Here is a 19618-nt window from a genome sequence, read left to right on the forward strand (position 1 = left end):
CTGCTCCTTCCTTCACAGTATTTTCTACAAAGGTTTGTTTATACTCTGTCTCCACCTCCCCTTCCTTCATGTACCTTTAAACTCACTTCAATGAATCTTTTGACTGAATAAACATGTCACCAAAATGGCTCTTCTGAGCATCACCAGGGACCTCTGAGTTGAGAGATCCTATCATTGATGTTGAGTGCTCATTTTATCAGAACAAACAGAAGTATTTTATACGCTTGGGAATTCCCTCCTTAAAACTTGTGAACTCACCACTCTCTCTTGGTTCTCCTCCTGCCTCTTTGGCTATTCTTTCTCAGTTTCCTGTGCCAAATTTTCATCTTTGCATCCTCTAAATACCGAACTGTTGTAAGGTCAGTCCTTTGACCTCATCTTCTATCTATCCATATTTTCTTCCTGGGTGCTTTCATCCATTTCTCAGGCATCAAATATTAGATATAGACAGAAGACTCCAAAGTGTATCTCAAGCTCTGAACTCCAGATTTGTATGTCATACAGCCAGTCTCCTACTCAAACTTGACATTTGGATGTCTAACAGGCACCCCAAGCTTAATATTCCAGAAGGTCACTTTGGGTTTCCTTTTAAACCTGCTTCTCCCCTTCCCTTCTTAATCAGTGCTATTTCCATCTTTCTAATTGCTCAGGCCAAACATTTTGGAGTCATTTTTTTACTTACACCCCAGAGACAATCCATCAGTAAATCCTCTTGGTTCTACTGTTTAAATAAAGTGAGAATCTGACCCTTTCTCCTTATCTTACCTGCTACCTCCCTCATCCAAGCCACTACCATCTCTACTCTGCTTATTGCAAGAGCCTCCTTACTAGTCTTCCTACTTTTACTTACCCTTATTCCCTTAAAATTACCTTTTAAACCAGTAGCCAGAGTGATCCTTTATTATTATTATTATTATTATTATTGTCTTTTTTAGGGCCACACCTGAGGCATATAGAAGTTCCCAGGCTAGGGGTCAAATCATAGCTGTAGCTGCCAGGCTACACAATGCCAGATCCGAGCTGAGTCTGCGACCTACACCACAGCTCATGGCAATGCTGGATCCTTAACCCACTGAGCCAGGTAGGGGATCGAACCTGCCTTCTCATGGATCCCAGTCGGGTTCGGTTCTGCTGAGCCACAACAGGAACTCCCAGAGTGATCCTTTAAAAATGCAAATGGATTCATGTCACAGCAACACACTAAACTTACAATGGTTTCCCATCTCATTCTGAGTAAAAATCAAAGTCCTCACAGCCACCTCTAACACCCTGCCTTTCGGATCTCCAACTGCCTTTCAGATCTCCAAGCCCATCTTCCCTCTCTTCTTTCCTCTCATACAGTCCTCATTGTCTTTTGAAGAGACTAGACATGCTACCCTCAATCCCACCCTTATTTATTTTACATCACAGTTCTTATGTCTTTGCAAATTAGACTTTCGAGCATTAATCAAAGTCCAGACTTTGTTTTGTTGTCCGCCGTATCCACATCTCAAATAATGCCTGGCACTAATTATGTGTTCGCTAAGTTTCTGCTGAATGGCTGAATAAACTATATCCTAACGCCTCGTCGTATATATAACCCAGAGTAAATCATTTAACCTTTTTTGGAACTCATCTTTCTCCTCCCTCAAAGGAGAAATGAGCTAGATAATTCCCAAACACATGTATTCAGAAATTATTTAATACAGCCTACTGTGCGCTTGGGATGCTTGAGACTGGGCAGGGGCTTTGGCTACAAGTTTGTTTTCAAGGAGCTCTGTGTCCAGTGGGATAAATAGCCAAATAGGAAACAACACTAGAGGGCTTCTGGAAAAAAAACTTCCACCTGGAAACTCTTAAGATTACAGCTGAGTGAAGAGGGCGTCGGCGAGCTGGCTACACTTGAAGCTGTTCTCGGCTTTCCACGTGTGCACAGGATACACTTCCCTCACCATAAGGCAGGGGGCCACCTGTCTTATTCCCAGATTTGGCTCCGGACTCTTAAACATGCCTTTATCTTATGTCCCATGCCGGTGCATTTACTGAAGGAAGGGGCGGGGCGGGAGTTGGGGCATATCATGCATTCACTTCCAGCTTTAAAACTAACGCCCTGCCTTCGAATCTATCCATTTCATAAAGCGAGGCACTGCTTATTGACTTAGGGTTGGATAACTGTACTCCTTTACACTGTCCCCAGGCCCCAAGCATACAAATCACAGCACATTTTAACCCTGGAGGCCCCTAGCACAGTGCAAGGGTCGTTAACTTTTTTCCTGTCCCACACTTTTGAGAGTATAAAACGTTCCTTTCTGGAGGCGCGACAACTTGGGCACCAAGCCGCAACTGCAGAACTTCAGCGGGAACACCCACATGCCGCAGAGAACTGTCGCACACTCCGGGACCTTCACAGTCCGCGCTTCTCCAGCGTTCCCGGCTATTCTCGCTAGTTGGGCCCCCGCAAGCCTTTGCGCCAATCTGGGAGGAGTCGACCTCATCCGACTCTACCAACTGAAAAGTGAAGGGGTGGAAGGACTGAACACGCTGTCATGAAGAAAGAGAACGTAAAAAGACGCTCTCTAAAATGATAAACCAAGATATTTCATTCTATCAACATCTTACAGGGCTTAAAAATCCTCGGAGAAACGTGTATCTTCATTTTTCAAGTTATAACAACACGTGCCTCCCCCCTTATCTGGAACTTCCGCCTTTTGGTTTCTCCCACGCCGGGCGACCCCGCGGTCACGTGCTCCTCCTGTCCTTCTCGCCGAGCGTGCTTCCTGCTGTAGGGACAGCCGAGCCATGGCAGCCCTGCTGAGACCCGCTCGCTGGCTCCTCCGTGCCAGGGCGGCCAAGAGCCTTCCGCTATCCCTGCGACTCCTCGCGGGTGGCCCGGGCCGGCCGCACGCCGCCTTCTGTCTGCCCACCGGTCGCGCCCGGCCTGTCGCCGGGTGAGTGTTCGGCTGCTTACCCCGGCCTCCTGGCAGTGCGGCCATCCTCCGGGGTCGTGGATGCGGGCGGGGGCCGGGTCTCACCTGTGCTTTCTCCAGGCTCTCCTTGGCGCTTCAGGGCCAGGCGTCCCCGGGCCTCGGACCACGCTCCCCACCCGGGGAGTTTCGGGTGACAGGGACGGTCGCCTTCAGAAGGTCACAGCTAGAGGCATGGCTTGCTTCCGGCATGGATCCTGCCCTCGCCGCCTCGGACTCGGTCTTCCTGTCCTAGGGTTACCAACGGCCTAGGAAACGCGGGCTTTGAAGGCTGCTGTCAGGGGTTAGGTTTACTTCTTCCCTTGTGATTGACCCGCTGGGGTGTTGTCCCACGTGCAAGTCTTATTGGTGTTTTCTAACCAGCTAGGACTTAGATTTCAAAAGCTCGGGATAACGTAGCGGTGAACGTTTAATTATGGTCAGTTTGGGCTCTTGACTGCGTTTTTTTGGTGGAGTTTACCTCAGTATTTACGACGATGTGCTGTGGGCTAAGAATTGACACAGTAGGCTTTGAAAGTGTTAAAGAATGGATAAGTGAACACATTTCAGGCACTCTGTGGGAACCGGCGGTGCAAAGGCAAGTTACATTCTCCGTGGGGGTCAAATATGTGGCTAAATGCCTGTTTGGGTTGTGGGTTATCAGGAGATGTGTTTGGTGTAGACTTTGCAAGGGAGAGGATAAGGGGGTTTGATGAAAGTGTTGAGTAGGATTCTGATTACTTGAGAAGAGTAGATGGGCACCAAGGTTTTAGAAGTGGAGAAAAACTGATTTTGGAAAGACTCGTGTTTATATGTAAAGATACTTTGAGAGACAGCACAAAGATTAAGAGTTAAGGATCTGGAATTGGCCACGGGGAGGACTTTAGGCGTCTCTGTTCATTTGCATTATGCCATCAGATAAGTTACTTAACATCTCCAGGCGTCACTTTCCTCGGTTCTAAGAAGGGAGTAGTAATAGTGCTGGTGGTATTGCATGAGATTATCTATAAAAAATATAGGACCTGATACCTAGTTAATGCTTTCTTAATTACTATCATAGTAACAGTAATAGCTGTGATTGCGTGGATTTTTGTGAACCAGGCTGGAAGCCAACTATATGTATAAAGTTATATGAGGAAATGTTTTATGACTTCTTAACAACTTAGTTATACATTTTTGGAATATAGCCTACTTATAACTTGGAGCCTACCTAGATTTACTTGCTCATTAGGCCTGAACAGCTAATCCTTAGAAGTCATGCCTCTGCTTTCAAAGAGTTTCTTTTGAGAAAGTTATGCCATATTTTTCAGTCCTTCATGTGTTTGTTAGGCCAAGGAGGGTCGATGTTACAGTTCATCTCTACAGTTGCATTTGAGGAAAACAGTAAAGGTAGCCCAGTCTAGTAGAAAGGGTAGTGGTCTGGGTCCTCATCAGACCTGGGCTCCATTTACTCGCTGCATAATGTTACCTAAGCTTTTTTGTTTTTGTTTTTTGTCTTTTTAGGGCCGAACCTGCAGCATATGGAGGTTCCCAGACTAGGGGTCTAATTGGAGCTGTAGCTGCCGGCCTACACCACAGCCACAGCAATGCCAGATCTGAGCAGCATCTTCGACCTACACCACAGCTCATAGCAATGCTGGATCCTTAACCCACTGAGCAAGGCCAGGGATCAAACCCGAAACCTCATGGTTCCTAGTCATATTTGTTTCCACTGCGCCACCACAGGAACTCCACCTAAGCTTTTTGATCCTCAGTTTGTTGCTGTAAAATAGAGGTCACAAGCCTTTCCCCTCTTTATAAAGCTCATCTGTTGTCACTCAGGACTCATCTTAAAAGCTGTCTCTTCAGAAAGGTCTTAACCTTAACAATCTAAAAAACAACCCTATTTCAGTTTTATCATGGCATGTCTCACTTGTCTGATTGATTGATTGATTGATTGATTTGATTTGATTTTGGCTGCACATGTGGCATATGGAAGTTCCTGAGCTAAGGATCAAATCTGAGCCACAGCTCTAGCAACACTGGATCCTTAACATGCTGAGCCACAGGAGAAACTCCTATCTGATATTATTTATCTGCTTGCTCTTTGTTTCCTTAGTAGAAAGTGAGTTGCATGTGGGCAAAACTTTGTCTTGTTCACCACTGTATGCTCAGCTCATAGTAAGCAATAATAAAGTATTTCCTTTTTTCTCCTGGATTCTGAACCCTTTCTAAACAGTTTCCTATCCACAGCCTGTAAGCATGCCCACATCTTTCCCACCTGAAAAACAAAACGTTTCCCCAAACTGGGCTCAAGATGCTTCCTAGTCTCTCCTCCCTGTCTGTACTCCTGTCTTCTTCATTTCCTCACTTAACATTCACTCTTCCAACCCATTGCAGTCACGCCACTGGGAAAAGCTATCATTGTCTTATTTATTACTTTTTGTTGTTATTGTTTCTTTCTTGGCCACCCTGTGGCATAAGGAGTTCCCAGGCCAGGTCAGATCAGAGCTGCAGTTGTGACCTTCCCTTTGGGTGACCTCTTCCATTTTCAGAGTATCCGCCCATGCCTATCTATTTGATGATGGCAATATTTCTCCTCCTAGTTATAGACTGTCTACTGGACACTTCCACTGGTTGAACTCTAAACCCATCACCTCTCAAACTGGATTCATCACTTTGCTGTACACCAGAAACTAATGCAACATTGTAAATCAACTATACTTCAATTTAAAAATTAAAAAAAAGGAAAATATCAAACCGAATTTGTCTTTCCCCCCAAATCTGTTCCTCATATGTTTCCTATTACAGTGGATGTTGCAATTTCTGCCTGCTTCCTAGAGATTTCTCACCTCCTTGTCCCCACCCTGCCCCTATGTATTGATTGCACAAATGGTTAAGTTCTCTTAGATCTGTTTCATCTGGAATAATTCCCCTCTTTCTCCAACCCTCACATTATTCCATTGTTTCCCCTATAATTTGATCACATCTTTTTCCCACTTAAAATCAGACACTGGTGGCTTGCAGCCTCTTTTTTTTTTAGGGCCACACTCATGGCATATGGAGGTTCCCAGACTAGAGGGCTAATTGGAGCTACGGCTGCCAGCCTGTGCCACAGCCATGCAGGATCTGAGCCACATCTGCAGCCTACCACCACAGCTCATGGCAATGCTGGATCCTTAACCCACTGAGTGAGGCCGGGGATGGAACCCACATCCTCATGGTTCCTAGACGGATTTGTTTCCGCTGCTCCACAACAGGAACTCCTGCAACCTCACTTCTTGAGTTCATTCCCATGGTATCCTCTATCCTAGCCATACCAAACTACTACTTTGAAGTCCTCTACATCAGGGCTTCTGAAACTGTCATGAGCATATGGATTCCCTGGCGCTCTTGTGGAAATGCGGGTTCTGATTTTGTAGGTATAGGCAGGGGCTTGAGAGTCTGCATTTTTAACACACCTGCAGATGATAAAGGTGCTGCTGGTCTGTGAGCCAGCAAGGCTTTGATGGGCCATGGTGCACATCTTTTTTGCCTTTGACTGTGACCTTCACTCTTGGGATGTGTCTCCTCTTCTCTGTTAAATCTCTCTCCCATTGGACCACTCCCTTCTTGAGTTTTCTCTCAGATCCTGAATCACTAAAGCACCTGTTAACACAGCTGCTTGTGTACCCACCAGCCCTCCAGACTGGTATTAAGTTCCTTGAAGGCAGGGATTTTGTCTTACTCTTTTTGCCTCCCCTGTTGTCTAACTTTGTGGCGCTTAGTAGATGTCAAATGTCTGTTCGTGAATCAGTGAAGATCTTAGAGACTGATGAAGGAATATGTGTGAGATGCAAAGGAGTTTGAAGGCGTACTTATCCCATTGTGCAGTGAATCCCTACAGATCCACTATGATCTTGATTTCCAGGAATGTCTGAGAGGGACGGATGAGTATTATTGAGTGATAGAATTTGTTAGTCAGTACTTAGGGGCTTCAGAGAAAAGGTAAGCTTTGAGCTGAATCAGTTTGGCAGTGGATCTAGATTGATGATTGTCTTAAAGTGAAGATCACATGATGCCCTATGACAGAATGCTGTGACTTCTAAAGTTGAAACAAAACTTTTCTTTGTTTACCTTTCATTAAAAAAAAAAAAACAAAAAACTTTCTTGGAGTTCCCTTCGTGGCTCAGTGGTTAACATATCCGACTAGGAACCATGAGGCTGCGGGTTTGATCCCTGGACTTGCTCCGTGGGTTAAGGATTCAACGTTGCCATGAGCTGTGGTGTGGGTTGCAGACGCGGCTCAGATCCTGCGTTGCTGTGGCTCTGGAGTAGGCCGGTGGCTACAGCTCCGATTCAACCCCTAGCCCGGGAACCTCCATATGTCGCAGGAGCAGCCCAAGAAATGGCAAAAAGGCAAAAACAAAAACAAAAAACCCAAAAAACAAATATTGTGAGTCTGAGTCCTTTGGAGTTGCAGTTCAGCCTCTGCTTCCCTGTTCATCCATTACAGAGGCCTGTGATAGGCACATGTACAACCGTCATATTTGTGCTGTTCAAAAGAGGAATATAATACTGTGACATTTCAGAGGGAAGAGAGTTAACATTTGTGGTAGGGGATCGCTCAAGTTTAAGAGGACACACGTAGTGAGCTGTCGGAATATTCCAGGGGAAGAAAGAGCAGGGAGAAACTTTAAGGCCGTCTTTTATCCTATGTGGTGTTGGGGGTGGAGTGTAGTGGAAATAGATAGTGCAAAGGCCAGCCAGTTTCTTAAAGCTACCACAATTGACTAGAAAGTTGGTTGGAAGCCCCCAGAAGGTTTTGTGAGGTCTAGGTCTTGACATTTTGCATAGACTCCAGGGGTGATAAGAGACAAGGGATGGATGGATCAGTAAGGAACAACCTCGATACTGCAGAGTAGGGTTGGTGGGGCTCAAGTAGATGGTGCAGAACTGAAGATGCTTCTTTTTCTGAGAAGGAGAACAGGAGCTTAGCAAGTTTGTTAGAATCAGGAAAAATAGATTTGGGGATTAGGGTAAATAATAGTACTTTGGTGTAGATCTTTGCCATTTTCAAACTGTTTATATGTCACACACACGTTTCATCTTCTGTGGGTTGATACTACAGATTAGGAAACTGAGGCTTAGAGGGGTAGAGTAATTTACCCAGGAGCTCCAGTTGGGATTCAGCTGCAGATACTGTGATTCTTAGTTCCCAAGTATTTTGAATATGTTATATTTTAGGTGCTGAAGGGACTATTTATGGACATAAAAGCATTTTTTAAAAGGCAGTATACATAATACATTATAAATTTAAGAAGTGGAGACTATGACAGGTAAATAAGCACATGATAAGATCTCATAATGTGAACTCTGGAGGGGATCTCTGGAATAACCTAGTCTGTCGCACTCTCACTTTATAGAGACTGCAGAGTGTTTTGCTCCACATCACACGAGAGGTCCCAGCCTGGTTAACTGACTCTTCACCACTTCCTGTTGTAGCTGAGACAGAGACATCCCTTTGGACTGGAGGAGCCTGAGATGGAGGGGACATCTGGATAGGTGGAAAGGAATGGCTTTGGTGTTTTAAGCCAGGAGACTGTTGTGGAAGTGTAGAAGGGTTGCAAGTGACTTTTTTAGTCTAAAATTCTGTGGCTTAACCATAAAACATAAAGCAGTGTTTGGGGCACAGCTTAACTGGGCAAGACTTTGGAGAATCGAGGTCTTGCAAAATTCAGGGAGGATTTCTGGGGGAAAGATAATTCAGGGAGAAAGTTCTCTGTGACAACTTTACGAAAGTTTTTAAAGATGAAACAACGGATAGTTACTGAGTGCCTTCTATAATAAGTATTGAGCACTCTTTGTTGGGGGTGGGGCCATTCCTGCAGCATATGGAAGTTCTTCTGCAGGTTAGGGGTCTAATCTGAGCTACAGCTGCCAGCCTGCACCATGGCCACAGCAACGCGGGATCCGAGCCGAGTCTGCAACCCACACCACAGCTCATGGCAACGCTGGATCCTTGACCAACAAGCAAGGCCAGGGATTGAACCTGCAACCTCATGGTTCCTAGTCGGATTCGTTAACCACTGAGCCACGGTGGGAACTCCTGTTAATACATTTTAAAAAGAAGAAATATGTAGTTAATATTTATTATGCTTACTTTGCTGGATCCTTTATGTGTATTTTCTCAGTATTGCCGAACATTGGGCATTTGTATACTGCCTTCAGATTTTTTTTTTTTTTTGCCAAATCTGAGTTCTATGTAAAATGTTATTTATATTTAATATTTTTTCCATTGGTTTATTTAGGTTTAAGGTGACATTTTTTTTATAACATTTTGTTTTAAGCAAGAATGCTTGATGTAATAGTTATTTAAAAATATTAAAGTAAATAAAACTACTGAAATGGAAAGTCTTCGTCTACGTGCTAAAATCCTTTTCCTAGTAGAAGTGCAATATTTTGGGAAACACTGCATTATCAATCAATCTTTGAGATATTTCTGTGAGGTGCATACTATTATCTCTGAGATTTCACAGGCTTAGGAGAGATGATTGTGATAAACTTGGCCGTCTTATAAATGACAGAGCCTGAACTCAGGCTGGTCTTTAGGACTCAAGCCCACGATCTCTAAGCTCATGTGTTTCCACCATGCCATGGAGCCTTGTGGTTTTGTTTCTAAGATTGTGCTTATCAAGTGTTTATGAAAATGATACCCAAGAGATTAAGATGTATAAAAAAGATTAAGTTTCTCTAGGGCACCTTTATGTTAGTTTTCTCTATTACATGAAATGAGAATTAACAAATTTTACTGGTGAGATTTGTTGCCTGGAATTTGCAGTTAAATCAGGTGGGGCCTTGGTGATAATTGTATTTCTTTCCCGTCTCCACTGCCCCCTGCTCTAAACTTCCATCAGTCTTTCACTGTGACCGCTGCAACAGCATCCTAAATGGTATCTGCATTATAATTCTTGCTGCCCCTAATTTTTTCTTCACCCTGCAGCTAAACTGATCTTTTCAAAACAGAAATCGATCATGCCATAACCCCTGCTTAAAAACCTTTGGTACGGTTCTGATACAGTTCTGTATTTGGAATAAAATCTGTACCTAGAATAAAATCCAGACTCCTTGTCTTCAGAATCCTTCATAATCTAGCCCGTAATTTCTCCCTCCAACTTTTGTCTTATCTGTTGCCCACCTGCTTGATTTGCTGACTGTTCTATTTTACTTAGAATACTCGTCCTCTGCTGTCCGTTTGGCTGCTTCTTTTCATCCCTAGTTAAAAACTTATGTGTTGTCTTATTTGTACACTTTATCCAAGGTAGAACCCTAGTGTTACTCTTTGATCGCAGTTCCTCGATTATTTCCTTTACAGACTTTAACACAACTGGTGTTTTGTTTTTGTTTCACCAGTTGATGATCAGATTTACTCACTAGATAAGCAGAAAGAGTGATCCTGGCACAGTGCCTTACACATAGAAGATGCTCAATGAATCTTTTTTTTTTTTTTTTTTGTCTTTTTTTCTTTTTAGGGCGGCACCTGCAGTATATGGAGGTTCCCAGGCTAGGCGTCCAGTCAGAGCTGTAGCTGCCAGCCTACACCACAGCCACAGCAACACCAGATTCCAGCTGCATCTGCAACCTACACCACAGCTCACGGCAACGCCAGATCCTTAACCCACTGAGCGAGGCCAGGGATCAAACCCACATCCTCATGGTTCCTAGTCAGATTCTTTAACCACTGAGCCACGATGGGAGCTCCCAATAAATCTTTTAATACATTGGTAAATGAAAGAACTTCTGTTTGTAGTGATAAAAGTGAAAAAATTATAGGATCTCAAAGAGGTAGTGTCATGAAGATGGTTTTGAGGATAAATGATCTGGCAGTTGTATGAAGAAAACCTGAAGCCAGAGTTCCTATGTGGCTTAGCGGGCTAAGGATCTGGCACTGTCACTGCAGTGCTTCAGGTTGTTGCTGTGGCATGGGTTTGATCTCTGGCCCGGAAACTGCCACATGCCTTGGGTGTGACCAAAAAAAAAAAAAAAGAAAACCTGAAGTCTGAGAAACTAACTAGGGGTTTGTTGCAAAAATCCTTGTATTCTGGATTGAACAAGGAACTTAGACATTAAGAGGCATATGAGGGTGCAGCAGATGGGATGTGAAGGTGAGAGGGCTTGAGCAATAAGATAATTTTCTAAGATTTTTGAGCTTGAGGAAAACAATGTCAAGGTGATGTTGTCAGTCTCAATGGAGAAATTTAAAAGGAATACCAACCAATTTCAGAAGGAGTCATTATCTTTTAAAATTTTTGGCATTTTAAAATTTAATTGGAATCAGTGTTTGTATGTTTAAATGTTTAAAAAGAATTATATACTGTGACCAAGTTCGGTTTATTCCATGTGTGCAAGGCTGGCTCAACATTTGAAAAATTGGTAATGATCAGCCATATCAACAGGCTAAAGAAAGCTCAGTGGAATCATTAAAATAGGGATTGGTGAGAATATGAGATAAATTTGAGATACCTATTGCCTACAGAATGCCTCAAAATAAGCTGAGAGGACCTTAGTTTTGTATTTTAAAAGCGTGTCATAAAATCCAAATCCCTTTGTTATCAGCTTTTGTAGGACTTTTGCCTTATCTAGTCTCACCTTCCCTGTTTAATTTTTACCACTTTCCAGTAACTGCCTGTTGCAGCCAGATTAGTTTGCTTGAGGTCATTTCAGAATGAAACTCTCCAAAGTACAAATGCTGGCCCTGTCATTAACTAGCTTTTCCTCTGACTTTAGGCAAGTTACATTCTTATCTGTGAAGTCGAGAATTATAGGCATAATTTTCTATTATCTAGCATTTATTAACTGCATAGTAAACTTTAGCTACTGATTATTTCTCTTGTATCATGTATCTGTGTCCTTTTATTTCTGTTCTATCATGTATCTGTGTCCTTTAAATTCTTGATAGCTCCAAAGTGATGCTAAATTGGCTGATAATAGCAGTGGAAAAGGAAGAAGAGAATAGGGAAGGGAAAGTTTCAAGGATGTATGTGATTAGTTTGGTGTGTGTTCAAAATTAATAAGGAGTGAGTAACAATTCAATAAAAAGTTTACCTGAAGAAATAGCACTGAGACTATCTAAAACCTGCAAAGCTCCTAGCATATGTCATTAGGGAATTGTAAGTTAAAACAGCAATTTGATACCACTGCATACGTGTTGGAATGGCTAAAATCCAAAACACTGATGGCACCTGTGTTGAGAATATGGCGCAGTAGGAACTCTCATTTACTGCTAGTCGGAATGCAGAATGGTAAAGTCATTTGGGAAGATAGTTTGACAGTTTCTTGCAAAGCTAAGTAAACATAGGCTTACCATATGATCCAGCAGTCACACTCCTAGATATTAGTTGAAAAGTTCCTTCCACACAAATGTGTACAGTAGCTTTATTTATAATTGCCCCAAATTGGAAGTAACCAACACATCCTTCAGTAGATGAACAGATAAACTGTGGTACATTCATGCACTGGTGTGTTATTCAGCACTAAAAAGAAATGAGCTATCAAGCCAGGAAAAGACACAGAGGAACCTTAAGTGTGTAATGGCAGGTGAAAGAAGCCAGTCTGAAAAAGCCTATACTGTATGATCCAACTATATGCATTCTGGAAAAGGCAAAACAAGGCAAGTAAAAAGTGGTTGCTAGGGGTTCAGGAGGATGGGGGAAGGGATGAATAGGTAGAGCAGAGGGCATTTTGGGGGCAGCATGGTTCTGTGAGATGTGTAGGCACAAAGAGTGAACCCTCTTGTAAACTAGAGACCTTAGTTAATAAGAATGTATCAATATTGGTCATCACTTGTAACAAATGCTCCACACTGATACAAATTGTTGACAGAGGAAACTGGGTAGAGGGGAAATAGGGTATAATATATGGGAACTCAGTACTTTCTGACAGTTTTTCTGTAAACTTGAAAATGCCTTGAAAAAAATAAAGCATTTTTGTAAGTTACAGATTTAATAGTGGAGTCCCATGGAAGCCTGTTTATAATAATCTAATAATCAAGTCCTTGTACCTTTTTGAAATGTGGACGCTCAACTATAAAATCATTTTTCACTTTAAAGAGTTAAAAAACCATACCACTGATTACAGAAGAAAACAAAACAAGCCCCCTAAACCTGAGAAAAATAACTTTTTAAGTGCCAGAGTTTGCCAGAGAAAATTCACGGGTAACCTGGATGTTCATAATGCGTGCTGGAGTCTCAGGACAACCTGAGAGTTTAACTCAAAAATCCAAAGGAGCCATTTAAGACACTTGGATGAAACAACAAAATAATTCCCTTTTGTGTCTACATCAGTCTTGGTCATCAGGATTTGGAGGCGGTGCATTTCAGCTTCTACAGGCCTATGGGGGAGGTTCCTGCCTTGCATAGACCCACCTTAACCCCCTGCTGTCGCCTTCCCATCATAGCGTTTCCTATTGGTCCAGGCTGTGGAATTCTTGTTTCCTTCAGGTTGTGTTCAGGTGAATTTAAAAGTAAATTCTGGGCCCAATAAGAAATGTAGAAAGCACTGCACAGAGAATCTTTTCGAAGAGTGAAGAATCCTTTGGTTTAAATATGTAACCCTTCCCCTCCCCAATTTATTTTATGGTAGATTCATATTTTGACGGAACTCCTTAAAGCCAGACAAACTTATGTGAAGGTTTAAACACTTCTTCGTGAGAAAAACTAGCTTTAGAATGTTGCAGAATGCCGTGCTGGTTTATCAACAGCTCTGTCTTTTGCCTGAATTTTGTTTGTGTTTGTTTGATCTTACATTCTAAAGCTGCACTTTAAGCAAAGGTTTTTATTTTTATGCTCCTTTGGTGTATCAGATTTGAGTTGTGTAAAAAAGTTGACAAAAGTACTTCACTACAGATGGGAAATCTCCATATCAGCTTTCGTTGGACTATGTTATTTCACGCACACTTGAACCTGACACATTATTCTGGGTGGCTTAAAATAATATTTTGTGTTTGCTTGACTAACAAGGGCATAGTTAGTAACAACAGATCCAGTAGTCAGCTAAACGACCAGAGAAAACTTTTGAACATAAGGGGTAAATACTTGTAGGAGTGCATCTTCTGTGGTAAAAATCTAGCATTGAATTAATTCCTTTCACGTAACAGACTTTAATCAGCTCTCTACAAGTGTTGATCATTAGGTTTACAAAGCTAAGGCACTGTCTTACTTAGTTGAATTTTTTCCCCATTGTTTCTCAGTCTACTGATTGACATAGGTGGAATTATTGATGGCCAGAGCAGTTGTGTTTTTGTCTCAGGTCGCAGTGGTAGAATTTCTAATCTAGTGTCAATTACTGCCTCTGTGTTTTATATAATCTCGTGGTGAAACTACTGCTGTAGCTTTTTAATGTAACATTAGGACTTAATCATTCAATTTGTGACAGGTTTTCCAGTTTAGTAACATAAGGCTAGGAAGTCAACGATTTTATTTTTAAACTTACTACTATGTAAGTATTTATTTTGGCATTTGACTGTAGTAAAAAAAAAAAAAATGTGCTCATGCTTGAAAAATGTGATTATCATCCTAAAGGCATTCTTAAATTAATAAGTAGAGTGTTTTTACATTATACTTGGTTCATATATACTTAGTGTATGTTATTTAGTTACATTTACCGGCTACTTCTGAAAAGTCTTATGATATTTTGGGCTAAATAGGTAAATCTCTCTGAATTAGATAATTTTGTGTGAGATTTGAATGCAGAAAAAGTTTTAAATTCAGTTCAGAAATTTATGACAGGGGTTCCTTCACACATAGGGATTATTTCTAAGTTTGGTATTTGTAAATTAGGTATAGCCTGTATTTCTATAGCATGAAATGTCTCTGATTTCATGTTTTAGAGCATTTAGCTTGCACGTTAGTCCTGTGTTATTAAAATATTGAATGGTTTAATGGTTGTCTGCTTTTTGTAAATGCATATGTACCAGTTTGACCTTACTTAATGTATAAACATTTTTTTCTTTTTGACTTTCTCCAAATTAGTGATTTTTAATACCAGAATCTAGTTTTATTTTTGATGGTTGCAGTTGTTAAAATAATTAAGAAAGTATACAGTTAGCCTTTTGACAAATTTAAATCAAGAGCTGAAACATTGTCACTATAAAATGTTTCAGATTTATTTAGACAGATTGGAAATTCTTTTGTCCTTAATGAGCCTTTAAAAAGTGCATAATTTTAACTTGACATTTGTTTTTCTTTTAAATTCATAATCTATACCTAGAAAACATTTGAAACATGCTTTAGAGGAGTTCCCGTCATGGCGCAGTGGTTAATGAATCCGACTAGGAACCATGAGGTTGCGGGTTCAATCCCTGCCCTTGCTCAGTGGGTTAACGATCCGGTGTTGCCATGAGCTGTGGTGTAGGTTGCAGATGCGGCTTGGATCCCGTGTTGCTGTGGCTGTGGTGTAGGCCAGTGGCTTTAGCTCCGATTAGACCCCTAGCCTGGGAACTTCCATATGCTGCGGGAGCGGCCCAAGAAATGGCAAAAAGACAAAAAAAAAAAAAGGAAAAATGCTTTAGAATTCTTCAGAATTTTAGATATATTTTAGATATCCTCTCTCATTTGTAGAGGTGAGAGGAGCTTTGTAGCATAATCTTCATTTTCCTTCATTAACTTGGTTTTGGTTAAGGAGATTAAAACAGCACTGAAAATGTACCATATTATTGCCTTAGTTTGAGATGATTCCATGTGGAAGATTGAGACAGTGTCAAACAGTTATTCAAGAGACTACTTTGCATAAAATTTATGTACATGTGTTTTTATGTAAAGCAAGGGTCAAAACTTTCCTGCCAATTTATACTGCTCCGAGCGTTTTTGCTTTTGTGCTATGAACTTAGGTGTTTAGTAATTAATACGGAAGTTTTGTATAAATTTTACTCACCGAAATTACCTGTATGAATAGTAGTTGACTTAATGTATTTCTCATTGTGTTTCATTTTCTAGAGGGCTACAGAGCCAAGTCAGGCTATATACTATTGCTGCTGAGAAAAAGAACTATCTTCAGGAGGAGCCTGCTTCTTCTCATAAAAGGAATGCCAGTCAGTTTGATTGGGCTCTAATGAGGCTAGATAATTCTGTCCGAAGAACTGGTCGCATCCCTAAGACTCTTCTACAAAAAGTCTTTGATAACACGTGCCACTCAGGTATTTCAAGATTTTCTGTTCAAAAAGTTGAACTTCTTAAATAAGTACTGGTTTGAGAGTAAGCTCATTATAGACCACGTGATTTGGTACTTTTAATTTTGTGTTATGATCATCATCTTGTGTTTTTCCAACTCATCAGAGCAAGGTTTTGAGTAACTGAAACATTTTGTTTTGCATGTTTATTTCAAAATCAGCAAATAAAAATTTTCTTTCTCCACAGTTTATAAAGGAATCACTTTCAGTGGTAAATTTTCTTGGAAGATGTTATTCTTTTTTTTTTAATTTTATGATTTTTATTTTTCCCATTATAGTTGATTTACAGTGTTCTGTCAATTTCTACTGTACAGCAAAGTGACCTAGTCATACGTGTATACATTCTTTTTCTCACATTGTCCTCCATCATGTTCCATCACATTTATTCTTTTTTTTTGTATTTTTGCCTTTTCTAGAGCTGCTCCTGCAGCATATGGAGGTTCCCAGGCTAGGGGTCAAATCAGAGCTGTAGCCACCGGCCTACGCCAGAGCCACAGCAACGCGGGATACGAGCCGCGTCTGCAACCTACACCACAGCTCACGGCAACGTCGGATCCTTAACCCACTGAGCAAGGCCAGGGATTGAACCCACAACCTCATGGTTCTTAGATGCACTTGCTAACCACTGAGCCACGACGGGAACTCCCATCACATTTATTCTTATCTTCCCTTGTATAATGTCTGCCTTCCCTAAGATGATCACATATGACAGATTACCCAGAAAGGCTGATAATCATTATTTCTCTTTCATTTTCACTTAGCTATTAAAATCTATTTGAGTCACTTATGCAACTTTGATAACCTGATAGAAATTTGTAGACCCTAATCACCCCTCCCCAAAAAAGCCCAGTCCCACGCACTCACACAAAAGCCTACATTGCAAGCCACACATGTAATTTTGAGCATTCACCATCTTCCTAAAGCTCATTCATGATTTCAGTCACATTGAAAAGTTGTAGAATCTAATAATGAGGGATACAGAGGAAGTATCAATTATAATTACATGCATTTAAAGATAGTTTTTTAAATCATTTTCTCTTTGATTTATTGAGTTGTATAGCTGTCACCACAGTCAGTTTTAGAACATTTTTATCACCTGCCACAAAGAAACCTCCCCATTCCTAAACATCAGCTTTAAACCCTCATCCCTTCCAATCCTAAGCAGCCACTAGTGAGTGTACTCTCTGTCCTTGTCGATTTGTTTATTCTGGATACCTTATATAAATGGAATCATGCAATGAGTGGTTTATTTTTGTTTTTGTTTTAAAGTCAGTTTCAGGGACATGTAGATAAAAGGCCATGGATAAAGAGAGAAAGAAGTTTATATTTTCTAGTAGATTATAACCTAAATTGGATATTCATGGGTTTTAATTGTATTGCTTTGTACTATTTTCATAAAATATTGAGAAGCTTAGGCTTCATATATTGCAGTAACTCCTTATAAATTAGTTTCTTTGTGTTTTTGTATTCCATAAAGTCTTAGAGATTGCATAGATTTATAACCTTAGCTTAATTAAGAAAGTGGACCAATTTTAAAAACTTTTAATAGCATTATAAATGACACTTGTTAATTGGGATAGGAGTTTTCTGGTTCATGAAAAATGTTATCTTTTAACATTTAGTGAGGTAGGGGATTTTTAAATATTTACAAATTTCTATTTAAGTTTTGATATTTATCTCTGTGATATTGATACTATGTTAAATCTCATCCATTAACCTCTTTTCATAGGTAGCCCAGGTAGTAATCAAGCCTTGCTTCTGCTGCGCAGCTGTGGTTCTCTCTTGCCTGAACTAAAGCTATCAGAGAGAATGGAATTTGCTCACAGGATATGGGATGAACTTCAGAAATTGGGTATGATTGTTTGAATATATGATGTGTATAAGAAGTAGATTTTTTTCTTTTACTAAAAAAGAATTTCTTTACTAAAGGCTGTAATTCAGTTTTATAGAAGGGCTTCCTTGATTTATTTTTGTGTGTTTGTGAGATATGTCGTATTTGGTGAGTTATAGTGACATCTAGGGGCATTAAGAATAAAATAATTTTTCTTTTCTTTTTTTTTTTTTTTTTTTGTGTGTGTGTGTGTCTTTTTAGGGCCTTACCCGTGACATATGGAAGTTCCCAGGCTAGGGATCAAATCAGAGCTACAGCTGCCGGCCTATGCCACAGCCACAGCAATCACCATGGTCACAGCAATGCGATATCAGAGCTGCCTCTGTGACCTACACTACAGCTCACAGCAGTGCTGGATCCCTGACCCCTGACCCACTGAGTGATGCCAGGGATTGAACCTGCATCCTCATGGATACTACTCAGGCTCATTACCCCTGAGCCACAGTGGCAACTTCCTTAAGAATAAAATATTTTTTCATAACAAGTACTACTTTTAGGGTAAGTTAAGAAGAATAAAATAGAAAGACATATAGTCTCTCCAAGTTACAAATGCACATACTACATAACCACACAGTTCCATTTGTTAGAATTTATCAACATATCAAGGTTTTAGTGTGTTTATACTTAAAAACAATTTCTTGAAGTACAGTTTATTTGCAGTAATGTATTATTTTCATGTGTATAATTTAGAATTTAGATAGATATATTCACATGTGCAAAAGGATATTCTTCATTGTAGCTTGTTTGCAATAGTAAGAAATTGGAACCAGCGCTAATGTCCCTCACTAAGGGACTGGTTAAATAAATTATGAAGTGTCCACAAAATGGAATACTGCGCAATTGCTAAAAAAAGGAGTTCTTCATATATTAAAGTAGGGCGTTCTCCAAACTATAATTAAAAATTAATGTACAGAACAGTGTGTACAGTATGCTACCATTTGGAAGAAAAATGTTTATATGTGTATGTGCATATAATGTTAAGATATTTCTGAAAGGATGATAAACACTAGATATAATTGTTTACTCTATACTTTTTAAAAATTGAATTTTTTTTTTTTTTTTTTTTTTTTTAAGGACTTCACCTGCAGCATATGGAAGTGCCCAGGCTAGAGGTCTAATCAGAGCTGCAGCTGCCACCCTACACCACAGTCATGTCTGCAACTTACACCATAGCTCATAGCAACACTGGATCCTTAACCCACTGAGGGGGGCCAGGGATTGAACCCATGTCCTCATGGATACTAGTCAGGTTTGTTAGCACTGTGCCACAATAGGAACTTCTAAAATTGTAATATTGTTGATTATACTTTTTTGCACTTGTTCAGTTTGGGGCTATGAACATAATACCTATGCAAAAAATAAAATAGTTTAAAAGATCATTTGATAAAATTCAGTGTTCATTCCTGATTTAAGGAAGTCTTAGCAAAGAAAACCAGAGATGCCTATTTGTCAGTAAGCCACACAATTTAAGAACGTGTTGAACTGGGAGAAATATCTGTGAGAGAGGTTGTATTCTAAAATAGAAAAGAACCCTTACACAGTAGTCATAATGTTAACACCTCAGTAGAAAGATAGACACGTTATTACTTTCTATTATAATTG

General features: G+C 40.5%; 1 protein-coding gene across 1 annotated transcript in view; it reads left to right on the forward strand.

The window, feature by feature from the left end:
* LRPPRC (leucine rich pentatricopeptide repeat containing) overlaps positions 2723–19618 on the forward strand; it is a 116197-nt gene continuing 99301 nt past the window's right edge. The window contains exons 1-3 of the mRNA XM_003125183.6: positions 2723–2927; positions 15893–16092; positions 17855–17977. Coding sequence (XP_003125231.4) covers positions 2779–2927; positions 15893–16092; positions 17855–17977 — 472 coding nt within the window. The 5' untranslated portion in view covers positions 2723–2778. The remainder of the gene's footprint in view (positions 2928–15892; positions 16093–17854; positions 17978–19618) is intronic.

This window comes from Sus scrofa, chromosome 3 (genome assembly GCF_000003025.6).
Source record: "Sus scrofa isolate TJ Tabasco breed Duroc chromosome 3, Sscrofa11.1, whole genome shotgun sequence".
In the NCBI taxonomy this organism is placed as follows: Eukaryota; Metazoa; Chordata; class Mammalia; order Artiodactyla; family Suidae; genus Sus; species Sus scrofa.